Below are 23,620 nucleotides of genomic sequence, written 5' to 3' on the forward strand. Positions count from 1 at the left end.
TAGAACTGGTATTCTTTAATTTGTTCTTCATCTGATGCCATCTACAAATGCTCACTTATGTGGCAAACGTTTTTCCTACTGCACAGTTGCTTGTGGTCTCTGCTGCGTAAGTTACCATTGAGTTAAATTAGCATTCTGTTGTCTCTGTGACCCAACTGTGGATTATGAACCCATAAATCCAAATATCTCAAGCGACAGCTGTGATTTGCATCCATTATTGATTGCTACAATTTATTGTTCTTACGGTGTTGACAATCAAAGCAAACACAATAATGTTGTTCCTTTTAAGAATGTTATCCCGGCAAAACTTAATTACCGACATAACAGTGATGGAAATTGCAAATTAAATTTGAAACCAATTTGTCCCCTCCCTCCCTTCCTAGTGCTGACACTGCAGATATCTGGACACTGATCTAATAATGCACTTGGTTAATCATTTGTTCCAACCACGATAATCAACCATATTGTGGTGCAGAGACAACATCAGCACCACTGTTGAAGGAAGGAAGAGTATGGTTTAACATCTTGTTGACATTGAGGACGAGATGGAACAGAAGATCAGAATGTTTCAAGGACGGGGAAGGAAACTGTCCGTGCTGTTTCGAAGGAACCATCCTGACATTTCCCTGGAGCAATTATAGAAGTCGCAGAAAACTGAAGTCTGGATGTCCAGACTTGAATCTGAACCATCGTCCTCCTAAATTAGAGTCCAGAGTGCTACCCACGACAGCACCTTGGTCGAGCTTTGCACCATTCAAGTGTCATACGTGACCATAATTACATTAAAACGATGTCTCCTGTAGAAATACATACCACAGTCTAGTTTCTCCCCACCTATAATGCCATTTCAATTCCAACTATGTTTTGAGTCAATCAAACAGCAGTTTAAGCATGGTAAATGTCATAAAAAGTGCAGGGCATGGATCACATTCCCGTAGCTGGTAGCATAACAAAGTTTATTGCCCACTCGTCATTCCCTTTCCTGTATTCGACCTAGTGCTTGGATGAGCTGCTGCTTCCATGCCCCCTCTAAAGCTGATGAAACTGCCAAATTAAATCTGCGCATCACACCACTCTCCTGAAATACAGTAGTCCATCACATAATCATATCAAAACAAACTGAACAAGGAAAGAATGAGGTCAACAATAATTTTAACTACATATCATGAGGCAAATAAGTCAGAAAAGAATTTACATGACAAAAGGCAACATTCACTCCTCGCCATGTTACAAAGCAGAAAATAAATCTTGGGTCATATTGATTTGAAATGAACTGTTAACACATGAAATAAGGGAATTCAGCAGGTGAACAAGTCAAATTTTGCAGGCTAGACATCATCCAATCATTGTTGTTTTATGAACAAGATATCTGCTATGTTGGCTTCTCTGTAACACTGAAACAGAGAAGTCTATAACAACATATCATGCACCATCTGTCTGCAAAGTTTTCATTTCACTCTCAAGAGTCAATCACAAAATTATTTATTATTCAAATTAATACGCAAGTCAGACTGCCTCCTTCCAACACCACAATGCTTCCTTCAAACATCTCAGTTACACATAAAGTTGTGCATAATTAGTGAGTGCCATCATCTGTCACAGGACACCAATAGGTCTGAATATGCACAACTTTTTTTATTGTGATTCTTGAGCCAGTGGTTGAGTACAAGAAAATTTACTCTGAACTACACGGCTATTGATTATGATGCCATAAATTTCAAGATTATCAGTCTTGTTCTCAAAAGCACTGTACATTCCAAAACGCAACAGCTAAAACATACAGCCAATATAAAAAATTGCTGAGTGTCACAAAATAAGAATAGCTAGAAGTCATACCCACAATTCTCAACAATTTATTATGGTAACTGTTGTTATGACTATTGCTTTGTGGAGGGTATGATGATAATGAGAATTTGAGAATGAGCCAATGATAATGCTCACTTCTATACTTCTTACGGCACAATAAAAAATGAGTAACTCAGCAGGTAAGCAAGAATTATGTTATCCTCATCAAGTCTGAACTAACACTAACAGTTTAATTACACCATTTAACATTTATTTCTGTAAAAGTGCATGTCGACTGTGAAATGTGATTACTGCAAAATACACCACTAGCACTGGCAAAGCACTGTTTAGAACATATAAAAGAATGTTACTACCTCTAACATTGCTTGTGACTTAGTAACATGATGTAGCAAGAGTCTTACCACTTTTCCTCCTGCTTTGTATCCTGAAGGTTTTGCTGGTGGAACTGGAGGTGCTAGCTTTTGTTTCACTTTAGGGGACTCATCTTCACCCCATGTGGGGATATTTCTTCCTGCTAACACTTTAGGCCCTGCAAGTTAAGAATACAATTCTCTGTAAATTTTGAACTGTTGCTCAAGCAACAAAAAGTACAAAGGCAATGAAAAACAACAGTCTGTATACTACATTTGTGAACTTTGTAACATCCAGAAAGAATGGTCCAAAAAACCAAACTTAGCAAATCAATGGAAAGTGTACCAGAAATAACTCACTGCTACTGCAGAGAGGTGATCTATGTATAGGTCCTGTAGACAGTGGCAAAACTAGGATATGACAGGTGCGCCTCACACCCAAGGTGTTATTTCCGTGATGGATACATCTTTCTCACAGGCAAAAAATTTGATCGGCAGTGAAACAACGAAAAAAGAATTGTGCTGTTGTTGCAAACAAAGCGACTCTGGAGTGTGCGTTATTCCAGGCTTTGAACTGAATCATACAGACAACAATTACTGAAATGTGTACCTTCTACTTCACTTAAAATGCATTTTATCTCAAAAAATGAATAAACAGGCCAAGTAACAATGGAGATTAAACAAAACAAAAATTGTCACAAGGGAGGGACAGGGGTACAAAATAAAATTTAGCTACATACCCCACTTACACCACTGCAGGCAGTGCCTTCCTATGCAATTGGAATGGTCAATCTTACATGAAACAGACAATATTACGAAGAGGAAAGTTGCTACTCACCATATATCAGAGATGCTGAGTCGCAGATAGGCGCGACAAAAAGACTGTCACAAATAAAGCTTTCAGCCCACACAGCCTTCGAAAAAAAGAGATACTACAGTGTGGCTATAGTTGCCCGAGACTGCAGTGTTTGTGTGTGTGTGTGTGTGTGTGTGTGTGTGTGTGTGTGTGTGTTTTCACGAAGGCCTTATGGGCCAAAAGCTTTATCTGAGACAGTCTTTTTGTTGTGCCTATTTGTGACTCAGCACATCTCCACTATGTGGTGAGTAGCAACTTCCTTTTCATAATGTTGTTACATTCCAGCCTGGAGCTTCCATTGTTTGATGAAACAGAGAGAGTGAGAAGTGGAAACATGAAGGCAAGTGACACTACGTTTCTTCAACATCAAAGGTCTTTATCAACACACAAGAAATTTCACATGGGTCAGAATGATCAGTCTGTGAAATAGTGTGTGTGACTTAAGGCAATCTTGCAAGCTATCGGTAGAAGGTGGGGGGCTACAAGAGTGGAGAATTTTTCAATGAGAGCACTGTAGAAAGCTACAATGGGGCATCCAGGATTGTTTTATTGATGAGTTTTGGGAAGCAAGTAGAAGGTGAATGTGTAGAGGTCACTGGAGTGAGGAGGGAGATGCATTTGGGGAAGGGAGTCTGGTGTGGTCCCAAAGCTGTGAGTTGGAATTCATGGTTATGCTGGATTTCTGGCATGGGATCACTATTGCAGAGCCTGTAGATTAAGGAGTTAGTGGATGGATGCCTTCTTTCAGGTAATAATTGTTGTTCACAATGACAGTGGTGGAACCCTTGTCCGCAGCGAGGATGTGGTTCAATTCCTGTGTAGCATTTTATGCTGGCATGATCACCAACCAGCTGCCCACCTAAATGAGTGACCACCACCAAACTGTGGCCAAGAACAGAGTTGACCACAGAGTGTTAGAACATACTGCTGACCACAACATGCCAGTCTCAATTTAAATGACTGTTTCATAGCCCATGAAATCTGGAACCTTCCACCAACCCCAGCTTCTTTAACTATGTAGACAGAAATACTTTTGGAATAAAGGAGACCACTCACCACAAAGCAGAAGTGTTGAGTTGTCTATAGGAATATACAAAAAAAGAAAACTTGCTAGCTTTTGTCTTTATCCTTTGATGAGCCAGAGTATAAAACACACGCACACACGCGCATAGGCAGACTGATTGTGGTGGGATCAGTGGCCTGTGGCACGGGGGGACAGAGAAGAAGGGGAGGGGACAGAGGTGGGAGATGGGGAGAAGAGGGCGCAGGGGAAGAGGGCGCAGGGGAAGAGGGCGCAGGGGAAGAGGGCGCAGGGGAAGAGGGCGCAGGGGAAGAGGGCGCAGGGGAAGAGGGCGCAGGGGAAGAGGGCGCAGGGGAAGAGGGCGCAGGGGAAGAGGGCGCAGGGGAAGAGGGCGCAGGGGAAGAGGGCGCAGGGGAAGAGGGCGCAGGGGAAGAGGGCGCAGGGGAAGAGGGCGCAGGGGAAGAGGGCGCAGGGGAAGAGGGCGCAGGGGAAGAGGGCGCAGGGGAAGAGGGCGCAGGGGAAGAGGGCGCAGGGGAAGAGGGCGCAGGGGAAGAGGGCGCAGGGGAAGAGGGCGCAGGGGAAGAGGGCGCAGGGGAAGAGGGCGCAGGGGAAGAGGGCGCAGGGGAAGAGGGCGCAGGGGAAGAGGGCGCAGGGGAAGAGGGCGCAGGGGAAGAGGGCGCAGGGGAAGAGGGCGCAGGGGAAGAGGGCGCAGGGGAAGAGGGCGCAGGGGAAGAGGGCGCAGGGGAAGAGGGCGCAGGGGAAGAGGGCGCAGGGGAAGAGGGCGCAGGGGAAGAGGGCGCAGGGGAAGAGGGCGCAGGGGAAGAGGGCGCGAGAGAGAGGGACGAGGAGAAGAGGGAGCAGGAGAGAGGGATGGGGGGAGGAAGAGGGAGCGGGAGAGAGGGATTGAAGAAAGGGGGGGGGGACCAGCGGAGCGGGGGGATGGGGGGTGGCTAGCTACTAGGAGGCGGCGGCGGCCAATTTGCTGGCTAGGAATACAGCAGGAAGGGTGGCAGGTATATGGGCTAGCGAGATTGTCATTGCCAGAGGGCAGCGTCACACATTGAAGGCAAAATGTGGGTGTGTGTTGGGAGGGAGTGACAGGATGGAGGAAGCAGAAACTGTTGGATGGAGGGTGAGAGTACAGTGGGTTACCTGAGATTGAGGCAGGGCAATTACAGGAGCAGAGGATGTCCTGTAAGGGTAACTGCCATCTGCATAGTTGAGACAAGCTTGTGGCAGAGAGAAGGATTCAGATGGCTTGGGCTGTAAAGCAGCCATTGAGACTGAGCATGCTGTGCTCAGCTGCATGTTGTGCCACTGGCTGGTCAACTTTGTTCCTGACAAAAGTTTGGCAGTGGCCATGCATTCTGATGGACAGCTGGTTGATATTCATACCAACATAGAGACTGAAAAGTTCCAAAGAAGAGCAGCAAGATTCATGAATGGTACATTTAGCCATCGTGAGAGTGTTACAAATCTCACAGAAAGTTTGAAGTGGGACACACTTGCAGATAGACGACGCACTAAACGGAAGGGGCAGCTCAGTAAATTCCAAAATCCGATCTTCACCGAGGATGTAGTGCAGCGCATATTTATTACCACCAACTTTCATGTCGCGAAATGGTCACCATTCAAAGATAAGGAAAATTAGAGCTCGTACTGAGGCGTTCAGACAGTCATTTTCCCTCGCGCGAGCCGCGAATGGAACAGGGGTTGGGGGAATATGACTTTGGTGCGAATAGTGCCTTCTGCTACACACCATTTGGTGGCTAGTGGAGTATTTGCAGTGGAGTTGGTGCATAACATGGCTGCTTTCACAGGTGGCCCAGCCCGTGATGGGGCACTGTAACAAGGATATACCCGTCTGTATCAACAGTTCTATGGCTTAAGTTGATTGCCAGGCTGCTGGAATACATGCCATTGTGTCAGCTTCCAGAGTCCAGGGATCATCAATGCCTCAGACTGTAATAAGTGTGTGAACAATATTACTGGCACAACTGATGGTAAAATGTAATGTCTTAAAAGGAGTACTGTTTCAGGCTGTCTTATAGTCACACACACATTAGGTGGTACCATAGTGATTGTGATCTTGGACCTGCATTATGGGCAAAAGGTAACTGTTATGATTTGGGATGCCATAGGATTCGGATTACTCAGGAGAAGTTCATATGGAATACATTTCGATCAGCATATTGGACGAGCCCATTGCAAAGGAGCAGGAATTCCAGTTGCCGGTCAATTTCATGTCAACACATTCTAGTGTCATTCTTGCAATTATTGCTGCATACAGCATGGTACCACAGTCTTCAGGCACAGAAGATGCAGGAAGATTGCTTTGAAGTCAACTCCATTACATTTAGTGTAATGTCCTTAATGTTTTATTGGGAAAGGTAAATGACAGTATTCAGCACTTCTCTCACCACATAACAGACACTCACAACTGAACCCTCTCCCCCTATCCACATCTCCCATCTCTTTCCTGGGCCAGCGCTCTGCATAGGTATATAGGCTACAGGACAAGTTTCATTTTATGAATTTTACAATATGCTTTCTCCACTCCAGCATAGAGATGGCAATCTGAACAGCAATGCTCAATGTACCACCACTTGCAGGCAACTCCACATGCCACATTCCAGCATAGTAATGTGGGATGCAAAATGTGGAAGCCATCTGAATGAAAATAGGTGTCACCGCTTCCCTGGTCTACATGTTTTCCTATCAAACATGTCTGGCGTATAATTGCTCACAATTTTTTCATCGCTGCTTTCTTGTAACCACTGTTAATACAAGGCTACAGTAAATAATTCATTTGTTTCCAAAGATCTATATTTTCTAATGTTTTGCTTGTACGAATATGATTGATACATGAATAGAACCATAAGCTCACTGGGTTTACATTGCACCCACCAATTGGCATTACGAATGCAGTGTCTCGACAAAATGCTGACAAAGCAAGAAAAGAGTTTTTGTGTTGAGAAATGTGCGATGTTCATCTGTTACAACATAGCAGTGTGCATTCAGATGGAATTATGGAAAAGAATCACTTTGTAAACAGAACGCTGTGCATCGACAATTTAAGGACACTAGCTGTTCCTGTAAACAGAAAAGTACCAGTCAGCCAAGTGTGCCAGAGGCAGCTGTGGAGAGGGCGAGAGAAAGTTTCGTATGTAGACCAAAAACATCAACACTCAGTGCAAGCCACAAACTTTTAATACTGCAGCAAACTTTGTGGAAGGTTTTGCAATGGCAGTTACATTTCAGACTGTACTGCCTGCAGCTCATGCAACAATTAAAACTCGAAGATTATGACCAGCACCTTCAATTTTGTATCACAACCCAGGTAGCACCAGAGAATGAACATTTCACCTCCAAGCCGATATTCAGTAATGAAGCTACCTTCCATTACCTGTAGAAGTTAATTGCCACAATGTGAGACTGTGAAGCACTGAACACACTCATGAAATGTGGTGCATGAACAAGATTTATTGAAGGTTCATGTTTCCTGTGCAAAGTCACACATGAAGCTGCACAGGTAATTTTTTTTCTGTGAGAAGACTGACAGGTACCTCATACCTTGATATCTTGCAGTTGTGATGGCCATTTCCAAAAATTTAATCTTCCAACAAGATGGGGCACCCCCTAATTTGAGTACTGATATATGTTGATACCTAAATAATGAACTTTCACATCTCTGGATTGGGTGTAGTGGTGAAGATGACATGGCTCTATTCCCTTGCCCCCTTCCGCCAGGTCACCTGATACAATGCCTTGTGATTTTTCCTTTGGGGATAGATTAAGGATCATGTTTACATACCCGTACTTCCAAGAACATTGGTACAATTCACACAAAACATCAATGCTACTGTGATGAGCACTGTCAGGATGTTGTTACATAAAATATGGTATGTACTTTACCACTACTTGGACATGTGTTATGTGACCAAAGGGGCACTCCTAAGACATTTGTAGAGTGTAAAATGCAAACACTGGAAGTTTACAGTTCTAGTTTTGCATCTATGATATTTGTGCACATAATACTTTGTAAAATACAGATTTGAAAACAAATGAATCATTTATAGTAGCCCTATACTCATACATAAAGCTCATGGATGAAGATTCCCCACGAAAATATTCAGCCCATACTCGATGTGATTTCATGATGTTTACAGGCTCCAACTGCAAAACATAAGAGTTTTAAAGTGACTGCCCAATTTAAAAGTTAGAGATCATGTAGAGTTATGTAACCTTAACTACTTACTGAATGCCCTATACATAATCTATGGTAAGAAATTAACTTCACTCACATGTAAATTTCATTGTTGCCTTTTCACAAATGTTGCCATGCTTCACATGGGTACAAAAAATTGTACATTATTCACATTCAAACACTCTGATAAAACATTTAAATCATTTTACAGAAATGTGACTGTATTTAGTAACACAACAACACTGGAAAAGTGTAAATATTGAGCACTGTGTCAGCCATACCAAATTCTAAAGTGTGTAAAATAACAATGGGGTAGAAAAACACAATAACTCTCAGTAATTTTCCACGCATGATTAGACCACCAACAGAAACAACACATCAATGGAAATGAATTTTCATATACAGAAACATTACCTGCAACACATTTTCACTTCCAACAACGTTAACCAGTAGTTAATATGAAATATTATCAGCAGTCACTGCATGCAGTAATAACACACTGCAACAAAACATTTTTTTTAAAAACTTTTTTACTTTGATAACTGATCTTTACAGATTTTTATGAGCTGAATCCAAATCTAGCCTTAGTTTTTTTGTATCACCCACAGTTTTCAAGCAATATGCTTTCTATCATAGAGTATAAAAATCCTATGCTATACTGTAAATGGGGAAATTAATGAAACACTTTGTTACAATGTAAGCATGGTTTGTATTTACAGTAAGCTACTTAAAACAATCATGTGTGTTGATAGAGGTTTCAATTGTTAGCTGGAGTTGGTTTGTATTTCCTTTCTCTTTTTCCTTTCGAGCTTCTTGTGTAGCTTTTTCTACGATGAGTCGCTTTCTGAACTTCTCGGTGAAATGACCAACAGTAGTCCCTCATCATGTTGGTGTTCCAGCAGCCTTGGTAGCGTTTTTCCATCACTTTAATGTCCTGGTGAAAACACTCTCCTTGCTCCTCATTAACATCTCCCATACTGTCCGGGAAGTAATCAAGGTGACTGTTCAAAAAGTGAACTTTCAGGCTCATTAAACATCCTAAAGTTTTAAACTTCTTTAACATTGTAGCTATAATAGAAACATATTCTGGGTATTTTTCATGTCCTAAGAACTTCGTAATGACTTGCTTGAATGGTACCAATACTTCTTTCTCATTTAAGGTAATTGTGGATTCAAAGTTAACATCAAACATCAATTTTCTAATGTCAGGTCCAACAAAGATGCCTTCTTTTAGTTTAGCTTCTGAAAGGCATGGAAACTTTTGGCAGAGATACTTAAAACATGGTCCATCTTTAGGCAAAGCCTTTACAAACTGTTTCATTAGGCCTAACTTTATATGTAGAGGTGGTAGGAGTACGTTTTTTTGGATCTATAAGGTTTTTGCATAGAATGTTCTTCTCACCAGGTTTCAAAGACTCCCTCACAGGCCAGTTCTTTCTGTGCCAGTGTTGATCCCTAGCCTTACTGTCCCATTCACACAAGAAACATGGAAATTTGGTAAAGCCACCTTGCTGAACAAGGAGCATGCATATAACTTAAGATCGCCCCATATCATCCAACCATAAGCAGAATAGCCTATTTTATTTAGCACTATTTCTAGGATTTCATAGCTTTCTTTCATATGTACAGAATGTCCAACAGGTATAGATGCATACATGTTACCATTATGTAACAAAACAGCCTTTAAACTAGTTTTGGATGAATCAATAAACAGCCGCCAGTCTTCCTTTTTGTATTCAATAGCAAACTCATTCATCAGACCGGGAATGTCTGAACAGTACACTAAATCACCTTCTTGTTGAACAAACTTGGAAAATTGCTGCACTCTCTTTATATACACATGTATATGCTGGTTCCAACTGCCAATAAGTTCTTTTCTTTCAATCCAGGGCCAAGCAATTCACCATTTTTTTCGTTAAGCCCAGATCCCTAACCAAATTGTTACGCTTGGTCTGAGTAAACAATCTGGGCTCTAGACTTTCTGTATTACAATGGAATTCATCATCATCTGGTTCATCTAAATTACATTCTACATCAGAAAATAATTCTGTTGGAATAGGATTTAAATCATCTGGTGGTTCAGGAACTGGCAAATCTACACCATGCCCTACTGGTCGGATGGCGGACGGAAGGTAAAAGTAGCATATTACCTACTTGTTTTTCGAATTATGACCAGTAATATCAACACTGCAAAAGTAGCAATCATTGGAATGACTTCTTGGCTCCCTCCATATAATAGGAACAGCAAATCTAAAGGCTTTTTTCTCCTTTTTGGACCATTTTCTCACATCTTCAAAACACACACATAACATACCTTATGTGGTGCCCAAGATTTATCTTTATCACCAAGTTTAGATCCAAAGTACGATAGATAAACCCTTTTCACAAAGGCTGCAATGATTCTTTGGTATTTTTTTAATCACAAATTCACCACAAATATAACAGAAACTGTCAGCAGAGTTTTTACAACCACAATTAGACATTGTACTAAACACATGAACGGGAAATGTGAAAGTGAAGTTAGGTTGACAGTAAACAAAACACCATTTGTTAACACAAAAATAGAATCTACCTTTTGCCAGCAAATGTTTTTCAGCAGTCCTATCAACGTCGTCTACATTCATTACACCTCATTTTTAAATTATTTTAACTACATAAAAGCTGTTAAATTCTTTAAAAATCACTTAATTTAACATATTTTACTGTAAAATGTAAAGAAATGGTGGGTGTATCATATTTGGATTTCCCACCCAAAAAAACATAAGAATAAGGTATTTTCAGCAAAAAAGTTTTTTCATCGTAGGCCTCTGCAATTGCTACAAAATCCAGTCACGGAGTACCTTGAAAATATTGAAACACTTATCAGCACAAATAGTACGTTATTTTTTTCAGTATGAAATAGAAATCTTTTACTTAAATACAAATGCTGATAGTGGAAAAATCCTAAATTTTGCATCCAGTGCAGAAGGTTCCCAGACTTGTATAATAGAATCCAATAAACTACAGATTTTTTTTTAAATAAAAGTGATTAAGTATTATAACTTCATTCTGATGCTGTTCGCAAGTCATTCCATTCATACAAAAAATAAATCAGAGAAAAAAAAATTTTCTCCAAATGCCTCTTTTCTCAAGTCAGTCTGTTACAGCAATGTCACAACTCCACATTTCATCCTATATGCCAAATATTTATGCTGCAGCTAGAAAAAGGTAGTTAACAAATTAACTAATCTGCATATCAGTTATTTTCTCCTTGCATAAAGACAAGTAAATACTTCAGTTAATAGTAACCTAAGAAGGAAAAGGATCCATTCACCTCAAATATTTGAAGTACACCACTGATCATTTGCAAGAAGAATCTGCTGCTTATGATACTGCAGTTCACACTGACTTGCTATTTGTAGCCAAGCACTTAATACCTGATGATGCCGCATAACACATTGTAACTGGTCATATAATAATAAAATACTTTACAGTCAAGATGGAAATGAATTTTATATTAGTAACAGTACTGCAATCATAACATCCCAGTGAGGATGTCACCAATTCGTGCCTTGTTGATTGGTTTAAAAGAGGGGGGAAGGGACCAAACTAAGAGGTCATCAGTCCCTTGTTCCTAATAAAACAATGTCACAAGTGTTGGTGCCTTGTCATTGTTTAACAAAGATTATGGGTAACCTAATTATATGTATGTTATGCAGTGAATTTTTTTATAATTTTTTGTGCCATGTGTTGACAATATTACTGCTCTTTAAAAAATCAGTGCATACTCTTTTCCAGTACTTTTAAGTACATGAAGTGTGCTTCATAGTATTTAGGAAGAGTAGATTTAAAAAGTGCCTTAAGCACTCATAGTTCAATAACAGTTCAAAACCTAGAAAGGGGAATAGGAGATGGAAAATAGAGAATGAAACTTTAATTCGTGAATTTAAATATTCATAAAGTATATTTTTCATCATGTCACTCATAACAGATTAAATTATTATGGAAATTATGGATACCCACACTGAGCTGGATGTTCATGAAGCTGAATTCTACTCCTGAACAGCAGTTCAGACTGCACCACCCAGTTCTACATCAACATCTAAACCCTGCAAGTAGCCTTACAGGGTGTGGCAGAACATATTTTGTGTAATACTATGATTTCCTATCATTCCTGTTGCATTTGCAAATGTCGCACAGAAAGAACAACTGTCAATAAGTCTCCATATGAGCTCAAATGTCTTGATTTTCTCATCATGATCATTTCACAATATACACGCAGAACAAAATCTTACGTTTCTTTGTTCTTCTCGATATGCATACTCTCAGAATTTTAATAGTAAAAATCCCTGTGATGCAAGCTGCCTCTCTTATTGTGTCTGCCACTGAAAACTGATGAACATCTCTGAGACATTCTCTCATACAAGCAAATGGACCTGGGACAAAATGTGTTGCTCTTCTTTGGATCTTTGCTATCTTCTTTACTAACCCTTCCTGGTTATGGTTCCTGACTGATGAGCAATACTTGTGCGAAGCAAATGACAGTTTCATACATTTCTCTTTTGTGGGTGACTTGCACTTCCTTAAAATTCTTCAAATGAATTCCTGTCAGGCACCTGCTTTCTCAGAACTAGTTTTACACTAATAGAAGACTATGATCAGCAAAGCAGATTAAAATTATGTTCTTCAAAATGTTAAAACTGGTGAATATGAGACAAGATGATAAGTAATTCTTGAATGATACAAAAGCACTAAGAAGTAGAGAAAAGAAGAAAATGGAGGAGGAGGAGGAGGAGGAGGAGGAGGAGGAGGAGGATTCCCTGTGGAATCTAACCTGACAGAAGAACTGTGGTGAATAATTAGTGAGTTGTGGAGCACACGAACAAGCAATCATTTAATTGCAGCTGATATTCAGATATCACTTCCTCCCAATTTTTCCCACATTGTATACATCACGAGACCTACATGTGCTGTGCAAGTGCGGAAAGGATAATATTGCAGCTGTCTAGTGTGCCAAATTCAATGCAGCACATAATTATGTGAGGACGGATGATGAGAAAAATGTCTATGTGAGGAAATGTTACACAAATGACATTCCTTGCAATAGTTCACATCCCAGACAAGCATAGGGAATGAAGAAATTGCAACATTTTATTACCCTCAAGCTGGGACTGTAAAATTTACTGTGTTAATACAAGCCAAGTTAAACAGTAATTCAACTGATTAGAGGTGGTGCAGATTCTTAGAGGAGAAAAGGGAACGAAAGAGGGGGACGGAGTGGACAAATTAAGATTGTCCAATTTCTGTGTGATGTTTCAGGGTAAACAAATTTGAAACATTCTTAAAGGCTGATATCACAATCCAAATTAAGCATCTTGTGTTTCATAAATAACACATACAACAGTGATATAAATAAAGAAATTAAAATGTTGAAATATTTTTTTTTCTGCATCCCGAATGTATCTTAATAAAGGAATTCCAAATGGTATTCAGTTGCACTCAACACAGTTATTCGCTGTATCAGCATTGTGAATTTAAGTGTTATTTTCAGTACCATGTCTCAAGTCAAGTTGTATTTGCAGTATAACTGTTCAAGACTCATATTACCAACAAAATCACAGGAAAAAAGTTTTTTCAGAGTAAAGTCCATCAAAAAATAGACATCAATATTTTGTGAGTAATGAGAGAGTTGTACCGCTATGCTAATAAATAAATTGAAGAATAACTCATTCATTTTCAGACACACATGAGAAGATGTGTAATTTCAAGATGACATTCACTTCTGCTGTGTGAGAGACTATTGGCTACAGATGCATTATTTATATTTGGCTGTGCACTTGTAAACAAACATTTTTAAGACTATATTGGAAAGACATTTGCAAGTCAGGTGGTGGTTACAACATAGGTTGCAATCTCTTTTGTGACAGGGGCTCATTAACAGTCTCATCAAACACCTGCCCTTACATGTCACCACATCTTTCCTTTTTTCCCTTACTTTAACCCACTGGATTGTAAATCCTTATAGTTCAGCCATCTTTCATTAGTCTCTAAATTCTCTATAGTCTTCCACAGCTGTAAGCAGATCACATATCTAATTTTGTCTTGTTTACTGTAGCATATTTATTTTCACTTTTTTGGGCAGTTGTTACCACTTGTTATTGCTGCATTATCATCGATTTTTAACCTAAAACTTCATAAAGTATTGATGCTGTAAAATGGAAGTACTTGGTACTTCTCAGCCATCCTTAAAGCATAGCAAATAATGATGCTCTGAATACTGCACCAGTCCATAGTGGTTATTTCCACAGGCTGGCATGCTGAAAGTCACTAGTTCAAATTTGATCACCAACAAATGTTTATTATTTAGTATTCATCATTTCTGGAAGGTTTTAGAAATTTCTTATGTTTGTAACATTAGCATATTTTGGAATGTTCATGTTTGCATAAATAGCATCACACACTGTCCAGAAGGCAGTTCTGTTTGTGCATCAGTATTAAGCAATAAATGTGCTATTGAATTTGAACTTGATTGTGAAATCTTGACACTGTTTGGTAGAGATGCCAGGTACTCAAAACCTCTATATGACTGTCTTGGATTAGGCAACATACAAGTTGTCACCTATAATTAGAATACAGGCAATACATCTTTTCCAAGCTTGGTATACTCCGGTTACCAATGGGTTCCGAAACAGCATTAAGTCAATTGCACATCAGGCATCCACCAGTGTTTGGTGGTTATGACACAACAATACATTTGGTATGAACTTCTAAATTAACCTCACATTAAGACTGACTTTATTAGCCAATGACATTCATACAACCACAGCAGAATTTGCATCTGTTAATACTGCATAGAGGAAGCTTTGCTGCAAACGATGGCATGAATACAATCTGTGTGTCTTACCTAAGATATTTTCTATTTCTGCCGATTCCTCTTCTATCTGCTCTGCTGTGATAAGTGGTTTGAATGGTTCTGTTGGCTTCTTTTTTATTGAATAATTGTAGTATTTTAATGCCTGTACTGCAGCTCTGGGATTAACATCTTGTTCTTCTTTGCTGTAACAAAATATCAGGATGTACTAACAAAGAAAGTAAATTTTCAACATATCAATAACAAGCAACACAATGGAAATGTGTCATCTTTAGTCTACAAAATATGATACTCAGCATTTTGCAAAAAAAGGACAAGATCCCACCGAGAGTTCTCATATTACAGGTACCATTTTATTTTTTAATTTTAACATTGTATTGGAATGTTGCTGTTAACATGAATAACTCTCTCTCTTGAGCAGCAATGTAGAGTGCTATAGCAACATGTAAGAAGTTGTTCCCACATCCAGAAGACAGATAATGAGATTAGTTGTGCCATACGGTATACCGAAGTATGCCAGTGTTGTGACAAACTACAAGTAAGCCACAAGAGTGGATCCAACTAGACAATTCTGAACGATGAAAACCCAACAACATTTAGGTGCAAAATTAAGACATTTTCCTTATCAAATATTAATTATTAGAAGCCCCTATGACATAATAATGCTAGTAAGAGCATAATTATTAGAAGCCCCTATGACATAATAATGCTAGTAAGAGCAGGAGTGTCATTAAATCTTTGCTACCACAGTACCACTATGTGGTAAACTATTTATATCAGGAAAAAATTATTATTATTATTATTATTATTATTATTATGTCGCCAATGTATGAATAATTTCGAAGTTATGTGAAGTGTACCAATGATTTCTGTTGTGCGCCAGTCTCTTCAGTCAGCATTAGGATGCAAGTCTGATCACTGTGCAAACCATGCTCTCAGTTTTTCTGGGACTTTTAATAGTAACTGTGTCAAACTACTTAGCTTTGAACTATTTTACAGTGTTTGTTGATAAATGCACTGTAATAGCATCCCAGGGATTATTTACAGTAGGTTAACTACCCACACTTCCATTCATAGCCACATGCGTGGACTATCTCCATCACCAAAGAAATCCAGTATGCTACAAGAACTACTTCAAGGGACTGTGTCAACAAAAGCAAGACAGAGAATACATAGGGAGGAGTTCCAAGTGTCGATTCACTAAGCTGATCCAGTGAGAGGTTAATTTAACTTTTATAGTCTCCAGTGGAAATGAATGACCAGTTTTACTGTATGTCACCTATGCCACTTTCCGTGAGCTTAGGGCAAAACTGAGATATATTTATGGAAGTTTAGAACCACGGGCAGGTGGGTGGTGGTGGGGAATCTGGCAGATTATGATGTAGACATCAATTATAGTTGATGGTGCAGAAAATGCACACCACCTTTACCCACACTTCACTCTGATATGTGAAGAACTATTTCAATCATAAAAAAGCTATATTCCCAAAGTTCATAACTGACCGTTAATAAAACAACGAAAATGTTGTGCTCTGAAGACTTTTTTTCAAGGTGCATAGGAATGATTTGAGCTTGAGCTTGCAGTATGAATCCAAGATTCATTCGGCACATACGTGGTGAGTCACCACATGTGAGTAACACCTCAGCAGAACTGATAGTAAACATTCTAGTGGACATTCAACACAAACTAATACATCTTCCCCCCCCCCCCCCCCCCCCTCAAAAAAAATTATTAACAACAAGCCTTAAAATGAGCAGGAAAACACCAACTGATTATTAAAATTACATTTTAACAGCTTTGAATCCATATGCACACAACAGGCATGGATGCAAGTCATTTAATAGAACATCCAGTAGTAGGCACTATGTGACATAGGTTCATCCTCATCAAATTTGCATCATACTGAAAGCATACCAAAGCTATTAGCCAGTTCATTAAGAACAAATTGATAATTTAAAAATGTCATTGGCCATTAGCATTATTAAATATACAGGGTGTTACAAAAAGGTACGCCCAAACTTTCAGGAAACATTCCTCACACACAAGGAAAGAAAATGTGTTATATGGACATGTGTCCGGAAACGCTTACTTTCCATGTTAGAGCTCGTTTTATTACTTCTCTTCAAATCACATTAATCATGGAATGGAAACACACAGCAACAGAACGTACCAGCGTGACTTCAAACACTTTGTTACAGGAAATGTTCAAAATGTCTTCCGTTAGCGAGGATACATGCATCCACCCTCCATCGCATGGAATCCCTGATGCGCTGATGCAGCCCTGGAAAATGGCATATTGTATCACAGCTATCCACAATACGAGCACAAAGAGTCTATACATTTGGTACCGGGGTTGCGTAGACAAGAGCTTTCAAATGCCCCCATAAATGAAAGTCAAGAGGGTTGAGGTCAGGAGAGCGTGGAGGCCATGGAATTGGTCCGCCTCTACCAATCCATCGGCCACCGAATCTGTTGTTGAGAAGCGTACGAACACTTCGACTGAAATGTGCAGGAGCTCCATCGTGCATGAACCACATGTTGTGTTGTACTTGTAAAGGCACATGTTCTAGAAGCACAGGTAGAGTATCCCGTATGAAATCATGATAACGTGCTCCACTGAGCATAGGTGGAAGAACATGGGGCCCAATCAAGACATCACCAACAATGCCTGACCAAACGTTCACAGAAAATCTGTGTTGATGACGTGACTGCACAATTGCGTGCGGATTCTCGTCAGCCCACACATGTTGATTGTGAAAATTTACAATTTTATCACGTTGGAATGAAGCCTCATCCGTAAATAGAACATTTGCACTGAAATGAGGATTGACACATTGTTGGATGAATCATTCGCAGAAGTGTACCCGTGGAGGCCAATCAGCTGCTGATAGTGCCTGCACACGCTGTACATGGTATGAAAACAACTGGTTCTCCCGTAGCACTCTCCATACAGTGACGTGGTCAACATTACCTTGTACAGCAGCAACTTCTCTGATGCTGATATTACGGTTACCGTCAACTGCACGAAGAATTGCCTCGTCCATTGCAGGTGTCCTCATCGTTCTAGGTCTTCCCCAGTCGCGAGTCATAGGCTGGAATGTTACGTGCTCCCTAAGACGCCGATCAATTGCTTCGAACGTCTTCCTATCGGGACACCTTTGTTCTGGAAATCTGTCTCGATACAAACGTATCGCACCACGGCTATTGCCCCATCCTAATCCATACATCAAATGGGCATCTGCCAACTCCGCATTTGTAAACATTGCACTGACTGCAAAACCACATTCGTGATGAACACTAACCTGTTGATGCTACGTATTGATGTGCTTGATGCTAGTACTGTAGAGCAATGAGTCGCATGTCAACACAAGCACCAAAGTCAACATTACCTTCCCTCAATTGGGACAACTGGCGGTGAATCGAGGAAGTAAAGTACATACTGACGAAACTAAAATGAGCTCTAACATGGAAATTAAGCGTTTCCGGACACATGTCCACATAACATCTTTTCTTTATTTGTGTGTGAGGAATGTTTCCTGAAAGTTTGGCTGTACCTTTTTGTAACACCCTGTATGTAACTGTTCATTCTCAGAAACATTACATAAATTTTAGAACACTGTTCCATCTCATTAGCTGTAATTTTATACCAGTAAATTATATTACCCATTTTTGACATGTGCCCTATACCCTAATCAGATGAACAATAAGTGTATGCTAAGAGATGAATAAATCATATTCACATTTTACTACTTACTGTCACTTAAGTATGTATTACCAAGAGGGGTAGCACAGCGGTCAGCACACTGGACTTGCATTTTGGAGGACAACAGTTCAAACCCACGTCCAGCTATGCAGATTTAGGCTTACTGAGATTTCCCTGAATCACTTAAAGCAAATACCAGGATGGTTTCTTCAAAAGGGTATGGCCATCCTTCCCTAACCCAAGCTTGTGCTTCATCCCTAATGACCTCATTGTCAAGGGGCATTAAAAACTAATCTCCTCCTCCTCCTCCTCCTCCTCTTAAGTGTGTATTTGGAAAATTCTTTACAAAGAACTATTTGTTAACAAATTCATTGTGAGTGTGCATCTGCGGCCAGACTTAGCAAATGTGTAACGACTCTCTTTGGCCATTACTAACATCAATTGACAGTGAATCACATTAGCCTCCAAGAGGATAAGGTGAACCGTACCTCAAAGTTACTCAATGCTCTTACCAACTGTTGTGACTCGCCGATTATTCAAAGTGCCGCCGCGCAATTACACACGTCCTCTACGTGCGGCGCTGTCTGCCAGCCATGCAGCAGCTGCGCCACCTAAGCGGCCAGCTGAGCAGCGGCCGCTAGACTGAGACTCAGTGTTTAATCGAATGCCGACTTGTGCACAGGTCAACTTACTCAGTGACTTATATGTGTTGTTGTGTTGTTCCTAAATATGTGTGTTAAACTTGAAGTTCTAACAATTGGCGACGAGGTAGTGGATTTTTCCTTTTCACTGTTGACTCACAGGGTTCCATGGCTACTGTCGAGCAACTCTTGCAAAATCTCCTTGAACAGCAAACGCTTCTAACGGCGGCGATTCGCGATCAGCAAACGCTTATAATGGCAGCGATTCGCGATTTCGTAGCGGCGTCAAATGCGGGGCGTTTCTCGTCGTTGGCTGTACCTGCTTTTCAACCTTACGACGAGACTGCGGAAGACTGGTCTGATTATGAAAAACGTCTTCGACAGCACTTCTTGGCATTTCATGTCACGGACGAACAACCATGTAAGTCTCTGTTCCTTTCCTGGATTTCACCTCAAATGTATCGGTTGTTGTCGCAATTGGCTCCTTTGAAGGATCCTGCGTCTTTGTCCTTTGCTGAAATGTGCTCACTTCTGTCTGTCTATTTTCAAAAGCAAACGCATGTGGTAGCCTCTCGTGTTGCCTTTTATCGTTGTCAAAAACAACCGAATCAATCCTATCACGCTTGGGCTGCTAAACTTCACGGCCTCAGTCGAACGTGTCAATTTGTTACTGACATTCACAAAGCATCCTATGCCGATTCCATGGTCCGGGATGCTATTATCCGATCGGCGCCCGACAAAGAAGTTCGGCAACGTGCCCTTCAGTTGGCGAATCCGACTCTAGATGAAGTTCTCTCCATTGCGCAGTCTTTTGAAATTTCTCACGCCGCTGGAGCGCAAATAGAAGCATGGGGTGACGTCGGGGAAATACAACCTCTGTGCGCCGTTGACGACGCGTGCGGCGCGGCCCCGCCAGCCGACGTGGCCGCAGTACGCTCAAACACGCGGCCTCGGCCTAGCCGTAAACGACCCACTACGAAACTGCAGCAAACTCCCCGGCAACTTCCTTCATGTCCGCGGTGTTTTACGAAACATTCACGCGAGGATTGTCTCCAACGTTGGGCTGTGTGTCACAATTGCAAAAAGAAAGGTCATGTGTCTTCCGTTTGTAAATCCGACCGCATACACGATGATCATGAACATGACGCTGATTCTGATTCTGTGTTGTCTGTCAATTGCACTTCTTCCCTTTCAGGGAAGTTATTCCTCACTGTCCAAATCCTTGGTCGAGATGTTCGCATGCAAGTGGATACCGGTTCTGCTGCCACTATAATTAATTCTCAGACGTATCTTCAGCTGGGTTCTCCACTCCTGTCCCCTGTCACTCAGCAATTACGGACGTACAATAAACAGAAGATTTCTCTCTTGGGACAGTTTAATGCTGAGGTATCTTACAAATCCGTCGTTCGCACTGTTCCCATATTTGTGGTCGACCAGAGCAACGCAGAAAATCTTTTTGGTTTCGATGCCTTTCGCGTTTTTGGGTTCTCCATAGATGACTCTGTCAATATTGTCTCTGACGCTATTCCTTATGCTCAACTGGATTCCTTGTCGAAGACATTTTCGTCCCTTTTTTCTCCTGGGTTAGGCCATGCAAATGACTTTGAAGCTCATATCACGCTCAAACCTACTGCTCGGCCTAAGTTTTTTCGGGCTCGGCCCATTCCTGTGGCCCTTCGTGATCGGGTAAAACGGGAGTTGGATCGTCTCACTGCTTCAGGGGTCTTGCTTCCTGTCACTTCCAGTGAGTGGTCCTCTCCTGTCGTCGTACTTGCTAAGCCCAATGGTGATATTCGTCTCTGTGGCGATTTCAAAGCCACTGTAAATGCTCAATGCCTCATCGACACTTACCCTATGCCCCGTCCTGAAGAACTGTTCACTAAACTCGCTGGAGGACAGTATTTTTCTAAAATTGACCTGTCGGAAGCTTATCATCAACTTCCTCTCGACACTGCTTCCCGGCAATTTCTGGTCCTTAACACGCCTTTCAGCCTCTATCAATACCTACGCTTGCCATTCGGGGTCGCTAGTGCCCCTGCTCTTTTTCAGCGATTCTTGGAACAATTATTGCTCCCTGTCCCGGGGTGTATCAATTACATGGACGACATAGTTGTCACTGGCTCCACCACTGAAGAACATCTTCAAAATCTCCGCACACTTTTTAATGTCTTACAGACTGCCGGTCTTAAGTGTAATCTTCAGAAATCACAATTTTTTCAGGCATCTATCACGTACTTGGGGTTTCAACTCTCTCGGGATGGTATTCGTCCACTTCAACACACTGTTGCTGCGATCGATGCCCTTCCTCGCCCTACATCTGTTAAGGAACTGCAGGCATTCTTGGGGAAAATAGCATACTATCACAAGTTTTTACCATCTGCGGCGTCGGTGGCTCAGCCTTTGCATTGCCTGTTGCATAAAAATGTGCCTTTTCACTGGTCCGCGTCATGTGACGCGGCTTTCCGGACATTAAAGACTATGCTGAAACAGGCCCCATGCCTGGCTACTTATCGACGTGGCCAACATCTTGTTCTTGCCACACACGCCTCTCAATACGGGGTCGGTGCAGTCCTTGCGCACCATTTTTCTGACGGTTCGGAACAACCCATCGCTTATGCTTCCAAAACGCTCACGGATGCCCAACAAAAGTATTCTCAAATTGAGAAAGAAGCTTTGGCCATCATTTATGCTCTTCATAAGTTTGGTGTTTTTCTCTATGGCTCAAAATTTCATCTTGTTACGGATCACAAACCACTTGTTTCCTTGTTTCATACATCAACGTCACTTCCCGACAAGGCTGCACACCGCCTCCAGCATTGGGCTCTTTACTTGTCCCGTTTCAATTATGAGATTCATTTCCGGCCAACGGCTCAACATGCGAATGCTGATGCTTTGTCTCGCCTTCCCATGGGTCCTGATCAGGCATTCGATAGGGACGAACTTTTGTGTTTCCACCTGGATGTTGCCGAGCAGCGGGTTGTGGACGGGTTCCCCATCACTGGGCTGGCGGCTGCTACGGGTTCTAACCCTACCCTCTCCCGGTTTTACGCTGTATTCAGAAGAGTTGGCCAGATCGCCCGTCCGCTAAGACTTCTGATCCATTGCGGAACTACTACACTTTGCGCTACCGCCTCACGGCTAGGGATGGTGTTATCCTCCTCTCCACTGACAATGCTTCGCCGCGTGTTGTGGTACCTGGGTCTTTGCGTGCTTCGGTCTTGCGCCTCCTTCACCAGGGGCACTGGGGTGTGCCTCGCACAAAATCTCTGGTGCGCCGTCATGTGTACTGGCCTGGCATCGACTCTGAAATCGCACACATGGTCGCTGCCTGTGGCCCTTGTGCGTCACAGGCCACTGCCCCGAAGTCATCTTTGTCACCGCGGCCTTCGCCTGAGAAGCCCTGGGAGGGCATTCATGCTGACTTTGCGGGACCCTTTTTAGGTACTTATTGGCTCCTCGTAATTGACGCCTACTCAAACTTTCCTTTCATTGTCCGTTGCACGTCACCTACCACCGCGGCAACCACCAGTGCTCTCGCACGCATTTTTTCTTTGGAAGGCCTCCCCTCTACTCTCGTTACTGATAATGGTCCGCAATTTGCCTCTTCCGACTTTGCGGATTTTTGTGCTCGTCACGGCGTTACGCATGTCACGGCCCCGCCGTTCCATCCACAATCCAACGGTGAGGCTGAACGACTGGTCCGCACATTTAAGGCTCAGATGCGGAAACTTCAGACTTCTTCTGCTGCTGATGATGCACTTCTCCAGTTCCTGGCGTCTTACCGTTTCACCCCCATGGGCGATCACAGCCCGGCTAAGCTCTTACATGGCCGACAGCCCCGCACGCTACTTCATCTTCTGCAGCCTCCCACCTCACGGCCGCGGGTGCCTTCACTTGGCCGGTTCACCGCCGACGACCTCGTCTGGGTACGGGGATATGGCAGGCGGCCAAAATGGAGCCCGGGCCGCATCTTACGACACCGTGGCAGACGCCTGTATGAAATCCAGACGGACACGGGTGTTGCAGTGCGTCATTCGGACCAGCTTCGGCCTCGGGTGCCAGCAACGCCTGTTCCGAATGCCGCCACACCACCTTTGGCTCCACCTGATGCTCGGGATCTTGGCATCTCTCAATACTCACAACGCAGCCCTCTCACCGTCATCGCGATGCCAGCACCAGAACGGA

At 42.0% G+C, this 23,620-nt stretch overlaps 1 protein-coding gene across 2 annotated transcripts in view; it reads right to left on the reverse strand.

Annotated features, from left to right (window-relative positions):
* The window catches only part of LOC124555424 (serine/threonine-protein kinase Pak), a 129,871-nt gene that overhangs the window by 53,228 nt on the left and 53,023 nt on the right, over positions 1 to 23,620 (reverse strand). For both annotated transcript variants that reach the window (XM_047129328.1, XM_047129327.1), the window contains exons 3-4: positions 15,124 to 15,275; positions 2,208 to 2,335 (exon numbers count right to left, since the gene is read on the reverse strand). In XM_047129328.1, coding sequence (XP_046985284.1) covers positions 2,208 to 2,335; positions 15,124 to 15,275 — 280 coding nt within the window. The remainder of the gene's footprint in view (positions 1 to 2,207; positions 2,336 to 15,123; positions 15,276 to 23,620) is intronic.

Source organism: Schistocerca americana, chromosome X, assembly GCF_021461395.2.
Source record: "Schistocerca americana isolate TAMUIC-IGC-003095 chromosome X, iqSchAmer2.1, whole genome shotgun sequence".
Taxonomy (NCBI): Eukaryota; Metazoa; Arthropoda; class Insecta; order Orthoptera; family Acrididae; genus Schistocerca; species Schistocerca americana.